Source organism: Antedon bifida, chromosome 9, assembly GCF_963402885.1.
Source record: "Antedon bifida chromosome 9, ecAntBifi1.1, whole genome shotgun sequence".
In the NCBI taxonomy this organism is placed as follows: Eukaryota; Metazoa; Echinodermata; class Crinoidea; order Comatulida; family Antedonidae; genus Antedon; species Antedon bifida.
In genome coordinates this window covers 16,663,042-16,684,197 of record NC_136234.1, presented here as the reverse complement: position 1 = coordinate 16,684,197, position 21,156 = coordinate 16,663,042, and the positions used below count along the sequence as shown (strand labels likewise).

The window sequence follows — 21,156 nt, the reverse complement described above, 5'->3', positions numbered from 1 at the left end:
TAAATATATCTTTCTTAAGTTCAAACAATTCTAAAAGAATTTATATACCACTTCTCAGAGTTCGCATATATTTGGTGATTCTATTTTGTTGACTCTACCGGACAATGTTAATAGCTGCTGTTTTGTTATCGCTGTATCTATTGGCTACTTAATCGTTTTAAATTGTCAATCAATCGATCATGAAATCAATCAAGTCGTTAGTGTAAACGCACCTTATCGAGAAGTAAATCACTGCACGCGTTGTTACCAGAATATCGAGTGTGACGTCATTCATGAATCGTTATTTGGTCACACAACCACATCTCCTCCTGACAGTCCTGTATCATAATGACCTAGAATAAACCCCCGCATTTGGAAGGAGAGCTTTTTGCTGATATTATATCACATTTTTAACGTCTTCTTGAACTAGAATGAACATTTTTCCGATAACAAGCAGAGTTCCCACACAAAAAAGGTAATTTGACCAATCACAGGCGGCAGTTCGGATAGTTTGTCACTTGTGATTGGTCAAAATGACTTGTGTTGCGTATCTTGGCTTTTCATGGGTTTCAGCACACCCTCTGATAGGGCCTAATTGCCTAATTTTGTCGTCGATAAAAAAAAACAAAACAAACAACGCAAGTTAAAGTTACGTATAATTTTATTTTTTGCAGATAATACTGAACATGATTCAAATATAAAAAGCTTGGTCTCAACAACAATGATATAGTGTATATAATACGCAGATACTGTTCACACTAGTTAAAGCGTGTACGCTGCTTACATCTTCAATAATAATATTAATAGGCCTATACTTTTATACATATATACACACAACATTTATATATCTTGTATATGTACAGGTATATTATTTACAAAGCATTCGGATATACAAGGTTTTCATTTAAATACAAGGTGGGGTTCGTATGCTTAAGCCCTGTTCACACTATGGTGGGGTTCGTATGCTTAAGCTCCGTTCACACTATGTGTAAGCAAGCGCGTGTAACGACGTACAAATATCATAAGGTGGAATCAATTTTTACGAGTGTATATACGCATTTGCGACAGCCCCCAAATTAGCGTGTGCATTGAGTACTTCTGGTTACAGTGTGAACAGAGCCCTAAAGGCATTCATAAATACATTACGGTACAGTATTTACAAAAGGCAATGTTTTGACCTAAAAGTCATATATTACACAGTATAACATGCTTTCCGAAATTTCACAAAACAATCACTATGGAGTTACCCCAGTCATATACCACCCTCCTATCTCGCTTCCCAGAGCTAATGGTAACGAACTATAGTTTATACTACATTGTAAAGAATCAGCATTTGTACGCGCGCGTACACTTTATGTCTCCCTGTGGCGGCATAATTAACGAGATTCGCATCGGGTACAGCAAGTTGAATTATTTCTATGCTAGACTAAAGATCACTACGTATTAGTGGAACGAACCTTTTCTTACAAGGTGTACAATAATCAATAGGCCTACTTAATACGGTACTAAACAGATGATAAACTTTCTTATTTCGTTTAAAAAACACAATAAAACAACATTTTCTAACATTTGACAAGGTTTTGTAACACAATATAACTGTGTTTAAAATATTTCTACGAGTGTAAATACATCAATAAAAATCTTCTACTTTTAGTGTTTTTTTTATCCATAATTTCAGATGTGTGTTGGCTAATGTATCGGAATGGGCTAATCTATACGTTGAAATTGGAATAGATATGTATAAATAATAAACGTTAAAGTCTACTGCAAATCAATCGATCGGGACATCGATAGCTATACAGCGACATTGCTTAATTTTCTTAACCTTCTTTCGTTTAGTGTTCGGCGTCCTACCAGGACAACGTAGAGTCACCGTCTTCATTTCGTATTTGTACGGTTTACAAAAAGCGCACGATACGAACGCGTTCTGTTCCCGGTCTCGTACTGTTTTAGGAACATAAAACGAATTACACTGCCCGTAACAAAACCTGTTGGTTATTGTTCGACTAATACAACCCTCTTCTTCGATAAGTTGTTTTACAGGCTGTGTTTTGCACCAGTCCCCTCGCAGGTATCGTTTCTCAGTAATTTCAATCGCTTCTTCGCTTGACGGCGTTAGAAGTTCGTCTGGTGATTTGCCGCGATGATCGCTGCCGCGTCTGTTGTTTTCTCTGTTGCGCCGTGGTGCGGTCGCCCCTACGGTCGGCTCGCTGTCGTCTAGCATGGAAAGTACATTCTTGGCCTTTCTTCTTCCTTTGCCTGCATCGGCTAAACTCGATAATAGTAATAATGTGACTGGCACTAGGTAGATTAGTGGACTTGATAAATTCATTTCTCCTATATTATATTATGCGTGCTCTGAAACAAAATAAAGAAACAACCCGTTAATCATAAGCATTATAATCATTATGGTGTCATCATCAGTATTACTATTATAAAGGACCTAATCATTGTCATCGTCATCATCGTTGTTTTTCATTATTTTGTCGTCAACGTTTACCATCGCTGACGTCATTGTTTATCCGCATATCGTCATTATCATTGTCATTGTTATCTTTATTATTTTCATATAACTAGACATTGATCATGGTTGAAAATAGATGTCTTGACAATTATTGGTTGAAAGTCGGATAACTCCACAACTCCCATTGTACAAGCCTAGTCAATTCAATTCAATTCAATACTATATCAATATCACCTCAAAAACCGCATCTTAATAAGCGTTAAGCCTAGGCCTAAGTTTTTAAAGAAAGAAAGGCGGGGAGGACGAAATATTTCACCTGCAAAATGTAACCTCCTCTCCCTCACTGTGTCACCTGCCACAGACAGACAGACCGACAAACTGACAAAACATAGTACAGGGTGACAGAACACAAACTGTTTATACGTTTCAAATGTTTAGTTAAGCGTGTATTTTAAGACCAGTGTAACCGCAAGTGGTAAAAATAGGTAGTAAAATATGCGAATGTACACACAGTGACTTTTATACTTCCGCAGTACTAGTAATAATAATGTCCAACACAATAGGATAACCATGCATTTTATAAATAAACTTTCTTTTATATTATTTACATTTTAAAAAGCGTTTCAACGAAGGGAACGGGTTAGAATCAAGTCCATAAATGTACAGTATTATTAGTGTAATACTGTCATTAAGCTCCGTCCCTTTCATCCCCGTGATAAAAGTACATTATGTCAAACCACAATAGTAAGCCCCGTGTGTGTTATTTGTTAGGGTATCAAATGGGCCTAGGCCTAGATCTGTATGCCTTATAAAATACTTGGCGTAAATGATTAACAGGATTATGGGGTCTTGCGGCGCTATTCAGCCCCTGACTTCAGATCAAATTATAGTTCTCCAGTTCACATGCGATATCCTATTCTAAATGATAACGTATCGACATTTTATTGGCTGGTTTAACTAAAAGTTGTATAGCGATCGTATAAGCTAGGACGCAAGGACGTAAGCGCAACGCAAGGGAATTGACCAATCAATTGCGCGTATGTCGTTGCGCTGCGCGTCCTAAAGTAGGGGAACCAAGCATTTAGCTATAGCTAATAATAAGTGTTATTTTCTATATCAAACTAACTTTTACGCACATGGGAAACGAATAGAAGAAAAGTTAAGGACGAATAAAAAATGTTCTGACAAACAAATTCATAAAGCGTTTAAAATATTGAACAAAGCTATTCATTTACACATTCAGTCAGTTAGCCTATTATTGATTAATGTTAACTTGATATATCTCGATAAAAACAAGCAAATATATCAAAAGTGTTTATTTAACGTCACTAAATATTTTAAACATTATTATTTAAATGTTTTCGAACTTACTAATTTTCAAATATCAAATACAAAACTTACCAGATAAATTTAAATCCTTTAAAATGTCATTATTATATGAAATCCACAAACAAATTATAATAGATGAGAGTCCGATAAAATACCATACACAACAAATATCGACATGAGTAGAGCGAGGCTACGCGTGGTGCTGTCGTTCGCCTCTTGAATACAACTGAAGCAGTGAAGTAAAAACACTTATTTAAATACTTCAATTGGTCTTTGAAGCGTTATAAAGTCAATCTGTTGACAGCCAACCATAGCTGCTCAGCTATATAGATCGAGTAACTGCTACGTCACACGGCTACCAATTACGGGCCGCCCCTCAACCGCTGCTGCTGACTATGTGCGCAGTCACCTGGCGCCCGATTCGTCCGCCACCGCACGTAATTTCAGAATTTGGGACGAAAGAACTTCCGACGGCCGGCACCAAATTCTCTGAGTTTACTTTATCATTAAAATTCAATTTATTTTAACTGGTGCAAATATTTACTCTTTGGTAAATCGGACAAATCGGTTACATATCGCACACTTGTGAACATTTGAGGCAATGATCGTGCAGCTCCCAAAAGGGCGAGTCGGACAAACCGGTTACATCGCTTACACCTTTGATCAATTGAGGCAATTATCGTGCAGCTCTCAAAAGGACGAGTGAATTCGTGCCTGACGAACGGAAGCAGACGATACGCACACATGGGGGGAAACGGATCGTCGTCGGAAGTTGCAGAAACGGATGTTATCGATGGATACCAACATTTTGTTAGCTTAGGGGAAAGTGTGGTTTATATGTAAATCGGCACGATCTTGCCACAAGAGAGGCTTGTAAATATGGTCATGTGGGATTTTGGAATAGCACTCTTATTATCTTATATGATCATCGCACTCTGGTCAGTGTTGCAATTTCTCTCCACTTTGCAACTGAGGACCGCGATACATTTACCGTGTATCAAACTTTATCTATAATTTTGATTTTTCATATCCCAAAGCGAAACGTCGGCTTTCGTTTCGTGAAACGAACATCAACTTGTGAATGCCGTTTTTAAAGTAAGAAAGTCATGTACTACCCAAAACATGTCGCCACCCAACCCTCACGTGACCAACCACCTCACACACATATTATACTTCCTCATCATCCTTATAACAATATTGAACACTTAATGTGAAACGGATTACTTACAGTGGTCGGCCAGCTACCGTATGATTCCTGTTAAAAAAATGTAGCAGAACATATAGCGCTGGATATCCGTGTATAGCCGCAATACCATATTAATATTACGCCTGTTTTGGGATAATACATACACCCCTACTGAAAATAAAAGGTTGGCTCCGTCCGACGTACGTTAAGTGTGTTCGCACACGCGTGTCTGATGGATTAGGTTTTGTGTTATTAACAACAAATAGTTTAGTCTCATTAGAAAAAGTAGGTTTTTGTATTTCTACTATTCTGACACAAAATGTCAAATCCGTTACAATACAATTGACTGTGACAGGTATCAATAATAGATATCGGGTCACTGACCTGCTTTTGATGTCGCGCTTGGTAGAAATGTAACTAATAGTCACGTTATGTGTGAACGCAGGTAAATAAAACAAACCACGCCTATTTATGACGTCACAAATCGCACCTTCTGAAATATTCGACAAATTTCCGCATGTTCATAAAGCATTTTTGTCGTAGGCCCTACGTTTGTTGTACGTACAATAATACCGTTACTATGAATTTAATATACATAAGTATAAGGAATGTATTGTTAACTTTGAATAAATAACAATACATCAATAGTGACTTGTTTCTTAATTAAACCCAGCCTTTGACTTGCTGATATTTATTAGGCCCAAGTTGTTTTTCATTTTTAAGGACAAACATAATTATTATGGTAACATATCATTAACAGTAGATTTGTAAACTCCATCCAAATTAATGTTGACGTTTTAGAATCTCGCAAAATATGATTAAAGAACGTTTTCAATTAATGCAGACACACGCCTTGACTACGGGTAACCCAACCCCATGGAGCTAGGCCCAACGGCGTGGTGATTACCACAAGTACGCCCGCCCGTGTACGTCCTCCAAGCGCCAATCAGTTCAACGTCAAGTATGGAAAAAAAAAAGTTTTGCCGTAGGCGCGCCATAGAGAAAAATTAGCAGACTATAACATTGGCTCCAAAGGTATCTTTCTTCACATAATTCCGTTGGTATTTTTGTGCCGAACCGGCACCGTTTTTATGTCATTGGCCATCAAAATTTTACCTATGTTACTTTTATTAAAAAGCGGGGTTATTAGTGTCGTCATTAACAAACCACCCACTCGAAATAAATATTTAAAACAATAGTTTGACATTCGGAACGTAGCTTTTTGTTATCCTTAAATGTACAATAAATGTTTTTGTCGCCGCAAAGGTGGAGAGTGCGAGATAGACCGGGCCCTGCCATATACTGTAGGCCTATCTTTTGTTATTTGTATCTTTTGTTTTAAAAATTACGTATAACATATAAAACATTGCTATCACATGTGAAGTAAGAGTCCCTCAATCACGGTTATGGTGCATTACAAATTATACTTCCGACTCCCCTCCCCTTTTAAAAAAAGTCATGGCCACGCCCATATAGAATTTGTGTCGGATGTGTTAGAGGGCGTTAAAGAAATTGAAATCGAGGATTGTGTCTGGTGGCAACAAAATTGACAAAAGCACGCTGCGTGTTCGTTTGTCGTCTTGGTAACCCCATAGGCATATTGACAGGCCTATGGCGCGCCAGATGACTGACACATGTCAATCGTCATCTCCTGTCTGTACCGATATACCACACACGAAATGCAAAATATTAAATATGTAACTAACGACGCTACAAATTATGTCATTTTTTTGTATTCTTTAAAACATTTGTATTTGGTATATCGGAGTTAATAAATCTCCTGCTATTGTTCATCACCTATCTTGATAAGGAAAAATGTGTACGTGTATTGTTTACCCGGATTGGGTTGGCGGAAATATTTACTATTTGAATTCGTTTGTTTGAGTAAACAAGAACACGCAAATAAACATCTTCGGGTAGGAGAAGTGTGGCGCCGATATCAAAGAGAATAAAGTGCCAACGGTGTTGGGAAACAAAGGCTAAATCTCCCCAAATCGTTAGAAAGAGGCTAGCGTGACAATCCTCACTAAAATTCTGGTAGTAGGTTAAGGTGATAGAAATCTACGCGCCTCGTGTAGCATTGACTTATGAGGCCTAGAGTATTAGAAAACAATAACCGAATAGAATAAGGGTCGACATTGGAATTTAAACCAATGTAGGCGTGTTTTTCAATTGCCAAAGGCTCTGCATTTGTAGTATTCTTTACGTCTATTCATTTATAATATACAGTATTCTGTGTTTGTGTAATACTGTTATACAGAATAGCAAATAATTGACAAGGAGTTTCACTCGGTTGTAGGCTGCTTGGCGCCACTACTATTTCGCAACCAATTGTCTTTTTTCAAACTGTTATCAACCACACTTCGATGTACTATACAGTAAAACTCTGTCTACACTATCAAACTAGTGTGATGTGCCCAAATATGGTAGTGATATGTCCAAATATGGTAGTGGTATATCATGTTCATATGGGCACATCACATTTATCATGGTTCTATGCCAAAATAAAATTTAACAAGTTAAGCTTAAGCATATACCATCTATATACACTGCTTTAGACTATACCCACATTAGCTAATAATCATTAGCATTAGGTTGATTTTATAAGAGGACACATTCGCACATGTGAACAATTTAGGAACCACTATAAAGAAAGTAAAGTGATAATTATTTCCTAAACTAATAGTGTAATTCATTTTTAACCTGACTAATGTTTACATGATAGCCTACTTTGATTATGTAGTCACATATTCTCATTTTGCTTTCAATTAAACCGCGTTATTTTTTCACAAACCAAAATGAATATGTTTCAGAACTTGCACAAAAAAAAACAACTCACCGTTTTACATTAGGTTGTCGGTTGATATTCAAATTCAAAGTCTTCAATTCAAACTGATTCAAAATGAAATGTTTGTCTTCTTTTAATGAATATCCGAGAATAAGATTAATATATATATATACGTTTCCTTCTTTTATAACGACAGCCCTTTCTGTTTGATCGATCGATCAACTTCTTTAAAAACTGACACGAGAAGTTTTGCCGGCATCAACGCTATTGGTGGGTTGTATATTGACTGAGGGCGCTAGACAGATAACTTTAGAAAGTATTAGCGTCGTGGCGCTCGTTTGATCATATATTCAGGCGATAATATTTTTGGCACCGTCTTTTAACTTCGGCGCACCGTGCTTACTCGCAGTATTTTCGATTAACCATTAAAAATATTAATTAATTATCAAATAGACATGGTCTTAATTGCAAATAGGCGACCGTCGTTGCAATACATATTAATGGTGGGCCTATTATGGATCTTATTTTAATAATGATGATTATATCTGAGACCAATTGACTATACGTTAAAATATTTATCTTTAAAAATGTATTTTATGTCTTTAGGCAATGTGGCCAAGGATTACCAATAGTAAATTGATCACTGTCCTATCAGATAGGTGGTAATCCCCCTGATACAGGGGCTGTTTTGGTAACACCCCCCCCCCCCCCCCCCCCCCCCCCACCCACTACCCTTACTCGAATAATGAACTGGGTTCTTTTAAAGTGCACACAGGTACACTGTGCCTACGGCTATAGTCCTTATCCGAGAAGACTTGTTCCACCACCAGAACTAGGAGCGAGTGAGCCTCGAATCATTGCCGATGTTGTTGGCTCTTTAGGTACGGTGACGGCGAATGAATATTACGTAATAACTTAGAAAATAATAAATTGTTGCTACGTGTACTAAAACTCATAAACCAGCAATAACGTGTAAACATCTGCTTTTATTTTGTACTACTGTATAAAATATTGCACATAATGTTGCTATAAACTTATTGTAAGAGACCTTTATATTTTATCGAAAGATACCACCTTGTTTTGCGCTACAAATAACACATTCTATAGTAGATATGAACACCATCATTTAGGCAGTACGTTCTAATATTGGCATAAATCAAAGTGTTTTGTTCGTGTAGGCCTATTTGCCGCTTGATTGTTAATGTTATTCATCGTAGGCCAAATTTCTTTCAGTAATGAAATATACATTTCCTTGTAAATGCATTAAACATGTTTTAAACTACATTTTACTCAATAATTCATTTGGACAATGACGTAGAATTTGACTGATCTGCGACAGTGATTTGTTGATGTTTGTAGTGCAGACGACGGGCCTGATATCGACGCGTTTTTGGCGGTAGGCGCAGACGTTGTACATAGCCAGTGATATGAGCGTTTAAATCATGTGGCGATAGGCCTACGATCAGTCGCAGTAAAACGTGCCAAACGACTATTTGGAATAGTAATCGACCTGTTTTCTGGTGTCATCAAATGCTACCTAAGTGACAACCTGTCTCTCAGTGTATCAAACTGCGTAGGCTTAGTTACAAGGACCTCAGTGAAAAACATATCGGTGTATGCATACATGGAATTAAGATATTAGAATAGGCGACAAACTTAATATATTGTATTCCAAATATTTCGCCTTGTTGGCGCTGGAGTTGGGAATGGAATTTCGAACTAACTTAAAGAGTAATGGTAAAAATAGTAAAGATAAACTTAGACGAAGGCGTACAGTGTTATAAAAAACTTTTTAAGTCGATCTTTGATAAAGAGAAAAGACGATAATTACCCCGTTTAAATCTACATTACCCGAATGTAGAGAAATAGGCAAAATAAAATAGCAAAACAAAACCCACATCTATCGGCCGTCTTTGACAATACTGTTTTTACGAATGTTAAAGAGACTGTGTTACTTGAACTTGTGTACGCAACTAGGACGATGTTTTCCATTTTGTTTATTTATTTATTTATTAGGTTCTCCGTTATTGGTAAGCCTAATATTCCTGTCTGATATTTATACCTTTCATTAAAAAAAAAACTTTTAATGTTTGCCATTAATGATATTAACACTTAGCCCATGGAGGTATCTATTTTTATACCTCCATGCTTAGCCTTATAGGCCAATTTACACAGACGAGTGATATTTTTGTTTCCGCTTACCGTTACCGCTCGTCTGTGTAAATTCGCTAAGCTTATAAAGCGTATATTTCTATGACATTATCCATGTCAGCGGCTCTTTTCACCAATTACTACTTATACATTGCTTGAAAATATAATGATTTACTGTATTGTTCATTATCGTATCTCGTGGTGAGGCCGATGTTGGCAAAGATACACAGGTAAGCGGAGATTTTGTAATTGACGCGCGACGAAAAAACCCCCGCAAAATGAACTCACGACAACCCTGTTTTTCATAAATCATAATATCATATTAATATTTTTATTTCATCATATAATACATTACAAGGGAAAACATAATCAAATTAAAATTTAAAACAACAGATATCCATCTCCTTATAAATTAAAGTTTCATAAAAATTATTCTATAAATAAATAATTCTATAAATCTAGCAAAAATATAAATAACTGATATACAATATGAGCGCAGGCTTATATTTAATAGCGTGGGCTCAAGTCATATTATTATTATATATTCTATAATGCCGTCATGCATCATTTTACTAAACACCTAGCTTATTCCATAGTCGTTCATTGGACGACTGAAGGTCACATGACTATATTAAATATTATATTTCATACCATTCAATACGTTAAAATTCTTATAATATTTCTATTTATAATAAACATCTGTTTTCTCGTGAACATTTCATAAAAATGATGGATTATTTTTTGAGAGACTTAATTTAAGCAGATTTATCGATCCGTATAATTTACATCGGTTGCTTGGCAACACTCTACGAAGACTACGGTTTCTCATTAGCATTGTCATGACGTCATCGCCGTCAACTACTTAATATGAAAATGAGTAATTGACGTATATTCATTTCTCCTCTCATTGAATGCATCTTAATACAGCCATCTTGATTCGGTAGAACGAAGACTCTTTTGTAGCAATAATCATACAGGTATGTATCCAAGAATTATTAGTTTTATACATAATTATATTTTTTATTTGTTAATCGTTCTTTTTGATCAAGATATCAGACATAGGCTATAGTATATTCATCAAAATAGTAATTAGATTTCGTATTTTTTAATCATTGTGTTTCTGTTAATAATCAACGTTCGAACAAGCATATTTTGTATAGTGTTTATTTGAAACGTTCAGTAATAGGCCTAAATAAGTATCTACATTGTATTTCATGTTTTAACGTTGATACATATTATAGAACAATCCTAATCGTTTTATAGTAAATATGCTTTTTCTTCATCATAATCATAATTATATTCATCGAAATAAGCAACATTATTTATTATTAATTATCTTCATCGACATCTTGTCTTAGATTTTGTCGTCGTCATCGTCATTATCATCATCGTCATCATCACCATCATCATTGTCATCATCACCGTCATCGTCATCTTCATCATCATTATTTGTTATCACCATTACAATTATCATACTTTGGCTCTTCATCATTTCATTATTATTATCATTACTATTATCTTCATTCATCATTGTTATCCTTATCATTGCTTTTGTCATTTTTACGATATCATCTAATATCGTCATGTACTATCTTTGTTTACTGGACGAAAATAATTGAATATCTTTTGAATTGAATCATCTCATCACCATCATCACTATCATCATCGATTCGCATAATCATCTTTATTATCATCATCATCATCGGACGACATCATCATCATCTTTATCGTCATCATCATCATCATCATCTTTATCATTATCTGATGGCATCATCATCATTATCATCATCATCATCTTTATCATTATCATCATCGTCATCATCTTTATCATTATCATCATCATCGTCATCATCTTTATCATTATCATCATCTTTATCATCATCATTATATCTGACGGCATCATCATCATCATCTTTATCATCATCTGACAACATCATCATCATCATCTGACGACATCATCATCATCTTTATCATCATCTATCAACATCATCATTTTATCATCATGTTTATCATTATCAACATTATCAACAACATTATCATCATCACTATTATCATCGATTCGCATAAACATTGTCATCATCATCATCATCTGACGAAATTAATATTATTATCATCATCATCATAATCAACAACATCATCTATTTCTGTGCCTACGCGGCATGCATTGTACGACGTGGGCTTAAAGGAAATGCCATTAATAATTCACGCTTCACGGATAATGGATAAATTAATTATTTATTTGTAAATGACGACTTAAATTGCTCACCTTTCTTCCAAAACGCATTTGAGTCGGGCGCAGCTAAATATAGCTATTCTCTAACGTTTGATTGACCTAAACAGCATAAATGATTATATAAAATGAATGATATACCAAGAGTATTAGTAAAATTCTATACAGAGATCCAGATGAACATTTTCACTAATAACGCCAAGGCAATCTAATAAAAACAGGATGCTGAGCTCCGGAGATAAAAGGGTGTTTATCTGTGGCTGCGATACGATCAGTTCCACACCCCTTAACATACACCGCGCGCCACAGAGAATATGTGCATACAGTACTGTTGGTATTTGTCGCAGCCAGTAATAAGATCAAAGGACTGTTACGAGTTCCTATCTTGGCAAGGTGAGCTCAGCATCCTGTTGTTATATTACCTTGATAACACCAAGAGGAAGTAACATTTTTGGACCCCATATTTTTACCCACCAATTTCCTAATATTTTTGTACCATGCTTTTGTATAGTACCGTATTCCATATATAATGTATCTCTTTTCTCACAGATTTGTTTCGACAACATTTCCGAAATGAGACTAATTATATTTGTAACGTTAGTTTGCCATGTCACATCGTTTCCGTGGAGCTTGAATCACTTTAATTTTAATCGGAGAGAGGAACTTGCAGAACAGAACAAATTAAAAGGAGATGAAAATACATTTGTCGCAGGTAGGCTATGGTATTTTACGAAATTCTCCCACCACGCATCCGCTTTTATTGAAACAGTGTAGGCTTATCATAGACCGTATGTTAGACTGGTTTCACAAATTAATACTATAATATGCAATCTAACGGCCTTATAATAACTGGTGCTCATTTAAGTTATTTTTCCGTTTTTGGCGCGCTGCACTGGTAATTTTACCAGAATTTGACGATCGTCTGAACTGTCGCTTGTGGTTGGTCGTTGTGCTGATATCTTTGTTGCGTTGCGTCTGTGAACCAAGTTTATGTTCCTCGTTTAAATCTTAAGCTCTGTCTACACTATCAAACTTTATGTAAAAAATGTGATGTGCCCATATATGAAAACGTCATACACTACCATATTTGGGGCACATCACACTTTTTTCAAACTAGTTTGATAGTGTAGACAGATCTGAGTTTTAAGTAGGACTGCCTTCAAAACTGATATCGTTTTTCCTACATTTTTATAGGAGGTGCTGGAGAGGGAAAACAAAAAATTGGAGAGTCTGGTGAATTAGCCAACAAACAAGTTGCCATTCCCGAAATAGGCATTCATGGATATGATACTCCACCCAACCCCTGCCCAGGGCAACAGTTGTCTAAAGGTTAGTATAAGTCGTAACATCTTTCTATAGTAAAAATTAGGTGAGATTGTGCGTCTCGCAAATGTTGTAATAAATAGTGGAGACGCAGCACCGTATTCTCGATACTGTTCTTCATGTGTTTCATACAGTATCATATACCATAACCTAAGCCAACATAACCTTCCATGATACACATGTGATACATTATGAGATGCTGTATTACCAAATATTCCTACGATACTGGGCAAATATTATAGTAATTATATGGAGATACAGCACTATTAATCGGGTAGAGACTGAGACACATGGCCATATGTATACAAGTTGAACATTTTACACTCACCCCCATGAATTAATCGATCCGACAAAATCGTTGCGTTCAAGACAAAACTCCACATGTGTTAAGTACATTGTTGAATTTGATTATGACATTTTTTGCAGGGTATTCTCTTGTCAAATCTGTTATATATCCTAACCTTAAGTGTTCCTGTGCCGAATCCTGGGACGAAACTGATGAACTGTTGGACTGTACACAATGTAAGTAACATACTAACTTTATATCCATAAATGCTGGTGTACGAGAGAATCTGTTATGAACGGACCTTGAGGCAACAGTATTTAAGAAATTTAAATTAATGAATACATGTGTTCAATTAAATTCAGTTTAAAATAGGCCTAAGTTTTAATTAATATCTGAAAGAAAGGTACCCCACTGTAAGCCGACCGTTGATATGGTGTCTACCCTATCAAACTTTATGTGACAAAAAAATGTGATGTGCCCATATATGGAAATGATGATGTCATATCACTACTCCCACTGTAAGCCGTCCTTAATGTGGTGTCTAAAGCTCTGTCTACACTATCAAACGATATGTGACAAAAAATGTTATGTGCCCATATATGGACATAATAATGTCACTACTATATTTAAGCATATCACTACCATATTTGTGGGTACATCACACTTTTTTTTGTTTGTGTAGTTTGATAGTGTAGACAGAGCATAAGCAACATACATTTATTGGTTCACACTAACTTTGAATGATGTGAAAAGCATTTATAATTGTTAACATTTCCAATATATCTTTATTGTATAGCATCTCAGTGTTGTTTGCCTAACATGCCGAACACAGCTCAGTTCGTGAATAGATATCAAGAAGTTCCGAAAGATAACGACATGGATGAAGGGTTTTTGGTAGGTTTAAGCTATTGATTAAAAATAATACCCTGATTTTTAGACACCAAAATAACCCACCTCCATACTAATGCTTGGTTCCCACTAGAGACGTAACGCAATGACGTAAGCGCAACGCAAGCGAAAATTCGGATAATCCATCGCTTGTGATTGGTTAAATGGCTTACGTCGTTGCGTTACGTCCTAGTGGGACAGCTTGGTTCTCACTTGTTGGACGCAACGACGTAAGTGCTACGTAAAGCGTGGTTCCCACTAGCGACGCAACGCAAGGACGTAACGCAACGCAATTGAATTGACCAATCACAAGCGATGGCTTATTCGCTTGTGATTGCTAACTGTCTATAACTTCGCTTGTCATTGGTTAAAACGCTTGCGTTGCGTTTACGTCCTTGCGTTGCGTTCTAGTGGGAACCAAGCTTAAGTGATTTGACTAAATCGATAGATAGTCCGAACTGTCGCTTCCCTGCCATCTCAATTGAGTCAATGTAAATTGATTATCAACATATATCACCTGTTTATTTTAAAGAAAATTTGCGATATAGAATATTATTAAAATAAATTATAGGACGGAGAAGAGATGTAGTCGTATTATAATTTGGTCATTATTTGTGATTGTAGGGAGATTTGCATCTTGATGGATTGAAACGCTCAACTCTGGTTGCGAAGAAATCACCACAAATGACCATAAACAAACGGGTAAGAATTACGTTATTAATTTATAAGAATGTTATCGTTTCTTGATTGTTACAATGTTATCCTTATTACTTTTCGCAAACGCTATCTCAGGTGGTCTCTGGCACGTTTTAACAAGTGTTTCGCTCAGTTTCTGATCGCTTGATTCACTGAAATCATTGTTTTCTGTTATTTTAGGGATATAACACATGGAACAGGGATAATATTGGACTGAAACAAAGGGTATGTATGTACAGTAGCACATTCTGTATTAGTGGTAGTGGTACTAAATTTCACCAGGGTGTGGTCTAATAAGGGGTGTTTTAGTGAATGTTGTCTAAGAGGTGGTCTAAGAGTGTTTAATTGGGTGGTATAATGGTGTGGTTTAGTGGCTGTAATTTAATTTGGTGGTATAAAACATCCCACTTTAAGGCCAATTTACACAGACGAGCCGCGGTAAGCGGTAAAGGTAAGCGGAAGACGCAAAAATAGAATCTATGTTATTTATTATGACCATTTACACAGAACGCGGAGCGTGCGGCGGTTGAGCGGAAATCCGCTCAGGATAGAAACAGATTCGATTTTGTAAAAATACCGCGGTAATTAGGGATTCTGACCAACCAACGACATGATTAAAATCTATGTGTTTACGGCCTTGCACCAATTAGATTAGTAAATGAAATTGAATTGATTCGCGATATTCACACCCACTTAACACGTGGAGTAGAAAATTTGAATGTAACAATACCTAAATACACCCTTAGTAAAATGAATTCGTCCTTTAAAGTTGCAGGCGCAAAAATATGGAACAATTTACCAATTAATATTAAATCGGCACTAACAATTACGTCCTTTAAGGCTAGATACAAATCTCATTTCTTTTCATAAAAACTGACATGTATTATATTTAATTAAGTTTCTCTTTTGTATATTTTGATTAAGACAGGACCACAATGTAAAACAGATACACTGTTATCTGATTGTTTTATCCTGTATAAATATATTATTTATTTATTTATATTTATTTATTTATCTATAAACAACTTTTTTGTGCGAGTCCGTCGAGTAAAAGATGACAATAAATACGAGTGCCGTTGTTAGGCAACAAGTCCCTCTAAAACCTATGCCTGTGTGTGCTCCTCGAGGCCTACAAGCACCTACTTTTCACCACTCCGCTCGCGGTTGGACAAGCCACGCGGTTTTCCGCTTACAATTACCGCTACCGCTCGTCTGTGTAAATTGGCCCAGGGTGTAATCTAGTGGGTGTGGCCTTAATGGTAGTATAAATGATGTAGTCTTTCTTATCAGAGCATCAAGTATATCTTTCTTATTATATAGCATCGCCTTCATTTCATTTCTTTCAGCGGATCAACCCGTATGTAATGGCAGACTCACATCTTCGTAACGTTGTTGCTAAAAAGTCTCCCAAGTATGCAGCTGCTCTCCCAGCTATGTAAACAAAAAACAAACAATAATTCCCTCACATGCAAATGTAGATATCGACTATAATTAGCACGGCATATCATACATACACTGATCATGGAGTTTTAATTAGACAATAACTCCCTACATTATATTAGACACACACTGTCTAGACACCCACTATCAGATTTAGTTTAAATATTACTATTTGAAAACCGACCCGCACACATTAAAAGTAATTTCTTTAGACGACTTGTTAATACTTTACCGTTGTTAGGTGTATACGGTGTTTAATTGAGGAAGAGTTATTTTGTGTATAAAATTCTCGTGAGCGTTCACAAGTTATGTAATTATAGTTTTATGAAATTAAATGAATCTGCTTTAGCTTACAGAAGATGTTACGTATAGAGATAGAATATTATAATGTATGTTTGTGTACACGTATTGTAAAAAATTTCAAATTAAAAAAGATGCCTATGACAATATTATTTTTTTTATTCGTGCCATTCGCAAATTATATATGTATTTATTTATTTCGGTATATATAAAAAAAAAACACAAACAGCAGCACTTCTTTAAGGGTGAAGACGTTTGTTAACAAACATATATAAAATGAACAATAAAAAGAAACCTTTCAAAACACATACAATATTTCAAATTTAAAAGAAAGTTAACAATCATACAAAAATAAATAAAATATTATAGTAATCAGTTCCTACAAAATTTAATAAACGGTTCCTCTGCAAGAGTATAATTATTGTGGAGGGGAGAGAGCGACCAATGTAAGCTAAGCATATGTATTGGAATAAAATAAATTACACTATTTTACTATAGTCGTAGAAAATACATTATGTGTAGAAAGTTCAAGTTCACGTTCAAGTTTATTGTTTCACACAATACAAAATACAATATAATAATACAGAACATAAATTAATAAATACAATTGTGTGAGGAGGACGCATTAAGCCAAGGATAACCCTCTAGATAAGTAAATATATATTTAATTATTTAATTTAAGTGAGAGAAAAAAAACACTTCTTTCTTTCGTCAAATTGACAAATAAAATTAAACAAAGGTATGTGTAATTTTACCCAAATGGCCAATTTTTAAAATGTTCTTTATTATGTCATAATATTGCTTATATGCGCATAAATTATATATATATTGCGTTATCTTCTAAGTCATAGTAAGTTAGTTTCGGAGATTTCCATCGACTTTTTAAAAACATGTGATTTTTCGAAAATTTCCCAGTACTATAAATATAGTATTTTTTTATTTATTTGACTTCTGCGTATGTTTATTATGCTATATTAACCATTTATGTCTAAAAATAATTTTCGACCGTTTTATTTTTCGATATATCTGGTTACTATAGCATAATTGACATGCGCAGAACACATTATTCGACTCTGCGCATGTTTATTATGCTATAGTAACCATTTATGTCTAAAAATAAAAGGGTCGAAAATGGGCCATTTTTCGAAAATTTTCCTGTACTATAGTACAGGGATTTTTTTCCAAAAATGCACAAATTTTGACCTTTTTATTTTTCGATATAACTGGTTACTATAGCATAATTGACATGCGCAGAACCCATTATTCGACTCTGCGCATGTTTATTATGCTATAGTAACCATTTATGTCTAAAAATATTTTTCGACTATTTTATTTTTCGATATAACTGGTTACTATAGCATAATTGACATGCGCAGAACCCATTATTCGACTCTGCGCATGTTTATTATGCTATAGTAACCATTTATGTCTAAAATTAAAAGGGTCGAAAATTGGTAATTTTTCGTAAATTTTCCTGTACTATAGTACAGGGATTTTTTTCCAAAAATGGCCAAATTTCGACCTTTTTATTTTTCGATATAACTGGTTACTATAGCATAATTGACATGCGCAGAACCCATTATTCGACTCTGCGCATGTTTATTATGCTATAGTAACCATTTATGTCTAAAAATAAAAGGGTCGAAAATTGTTTTATTTTTCGATATAACTGGTTACTATAGCATAATTGACATGCGCAGAACCCATTATTCGACTCTGCGCATGTTTATTATGCTATAGTAACCATTTATGTCTAAAAATAAAAGGGTCGAAAATTGGTCATTTTTCGTAAATTTTCCTGTACTATAGTACAGGGATTTTTTCCAAAAATGGCCAAATTTCGACCTTTTTATTTTTCGATATAACTGGTTACTATAGCATAATTGACATGCGCAGAACCCATTATTCGACTCTGCGAATGTTTATTATGCTATAGTAACCATTTATGTCTAAAAATAAAAGGGTCGAAAATTGGTCATTTTTCGTAAATTTTCCTGTACTATAGTACAGGGATTTTTTCCAAAAATGGCCAAATTTCGACCTTTTTATTTTTCGATATAACTGGTTACTATAGCATAATTGACATGCGCAGAACCCATTATTAGACTCTGCGCATGTTTATTATGCTATAATAACCATTTATGTCTAAAAATATTTTTCGACTATTTTATTTTTCGATATAACTGGTTACTATAGCATAATTGACATGCGCAGAACCCATTATTCGACTCTGCGCATGTTTATTATGCTATAGTAACCATTTATGTCTAAAAATAAAAGGGTCGAAAATTGGTCATTTTTCGTAAATTTTCCTGTACTATAGTACAGGGATTTTTTCCAAAAATGGCCAAATTTCGACCTTTTTATTTTTCGATATAACTGGTTACTATAGCATAATTGACATGCGCAGAACCCATTATTCGACTCTGCGAATGTTTATTATGCTATAGTAACCATTTATGTCTAAAAATAAAAGGGTAGAAAATTGGTCATTTTTCGTAAATTTTCCTGTACTATAGTACAGGGATTTTTTCCAAAAATGGCCAAATTTCGACCTTTTTATTTTTCGATATAACTGGTTACTATAGCATAATTGACATGCGCAGAACCCATTATTCGACTCTGCGCATGTTTATTATGCTATAGTAACCATTTATGTCTAAAAATAAAAGGGTCGAAAATTGGTCATTTTTCGTAAATTTTCCTGTACTATAGTACAGGGATTTTTTCCAAAAATGGCCAAATTTCGACCTTTTTATTTTTCGATATAACTGGTTACTATAGCATAATTGACATGCGCAGAACCCATTATTAGACTCTGCGCATGTTTATTATGCTATAATAACCATTTATGTCTAAAAATATTTTTCGACTATTTTATTTTTTGACATAACTGGTTACTATAGCATAATTGACATGCGCAGAACCCATTATTCGACTCTGCGCATGTTTATTATGCTATAGTAACCATTTATGTCTAAAAATAAAAGGGTCGAAAATTGGTCATTTTTCGTAAATTTTCCTGTACTATAGTACAGGGATTTTTTCCAAAAATGGCCAAATTTCGACCTTTTTATTTTTCGATATAACTGGTTACTATAGCATAATTGACATGCTCAGAACCCATTATTCGACTCTGCGCATTTTTATTATGCTATAGTAACCATTTATGTCTAAAAATATTTTTCGACTATTTTATTTTTCGATATAACTGGTTACTATAGCATAATTGACATGCTCAGAACCCATTATTCGACTCTGCGCATGTTTATTATGCTATAGTAACCATTTATGTCTAAAAATAAAAGGGTCGAAAATGGGCCATTTTTCGAAAATTTTCCTGTACTATAGTACAGGGATTTTTTCCAAAAATGGTCAAATTTCGACCTTTTTATTTTTCGATATAACTGGTTACTATAGCATAATTGAGATGCGCAGAACCCATTATTAGACTCTGCGCATGTTTATTATGCTATAATAACCATTTATGTCTAAAAATATTTTTCGACTATTTTATTTTTTGACATAACTGGTTACTATAGCATAATTGACATGCGCAGAACCCATTATTCGACTCTGCGCATGTTTATTATGCTATAGTAACCATTTATGTCTAAAAATAAAAGGGTCGAAAATTGGTCATTTTTCGTAAATTTTCCTGTACTATAGTACAGGGATTTTTTCCAAAAATGGCCAAATTTCGACCTTTTTATTTTTCGATATAACTGGTTACTATAGCATAATTGACATGCGCAGAACCCATTATTCGACTCTGCGCATGTTTATTATGCTATAGTAACCATTTATGTCTAAAAATAAAAGGGTCGAAAATGGGCCATTTTTTGAAAATTTTCCTGTACTATAGTACAGGGATTTTTTTCCAAAAATGCACAAATTTTGACCTTTTTATTTTTCGATATAACTGGTTACTATAGCATAATTGACATGCGCAGAACCCATTATTCGACTCTGCGCATGTTTATTATGCTATAGTAACCATTTATGTCTAAAAATATTTTTCGACTATTTTATTTTTCGATATAACTGGTTACTATAGCATAATTGACATGCGCAGAACCCATTATTCGACTCTGCG

The 21,156-nt window shown here is 34.9% G+C and overlaps 2 protein-coding genes across 2 annotated transcripts; one reads left to right on the top strand and one right to left on the bottom strand.

Moving 5' to 3' along the window:
- Window positions 1-622: 622 nt before the first annotated feature.
- Window positions 623-4,098, bottom strand: LOC144851627 (gremlin-1-like). The gene is made up of 2 exons (XM_078709189.1): window positions 3,845-4,098; window positions 623-2,337 (listed from the first exon to the last, which is right to left on the bottom strand). Exon 2 carries the CDS (start codon window positions 2,309-2,311, stop codon window positions 1,751-1,753), a length of 561 nt encoding a protein of 186 aa, XP_078565315.1. The 5' UTR covers window positions 2,312-2,337; window positions 3,845-4,098; the 3' UTR covers window positions 623-1,750.
- A 6,652-nt stretch (window positions 4,099-10,750) lies between these two features.
- On the top strand, window positions 10,751-17,552 carry LOC144851623 (uncharacterized). The gene is made up of 8 exons (XM_078709184.1): window positions 10,751-10,874; window positions 12,677-12,839; window positions 13,322-13,456; window positions 13,877-13,972; window positions 14,533-14,630; window positions 15,249-15,326; window positions 15,501-15,545; window positions 16,667-17,552. The coding sequence occupies exons 2-8, from the start codon at window positions 12,701-12,703 to the stop codon at window positions 16,757-16,759; spliced, it is 684 nt and encodes a 227-aa protein (XP_078565310.1). The 5' UTR covers window positions 10,751-10,874; window positions 12,677-12,700; the 3' UTR covers window positions 16,760-17,552.
- The last annotated feature ends 3,604 nt before the right edge of the window (window positions 17,553-21,156 follow it).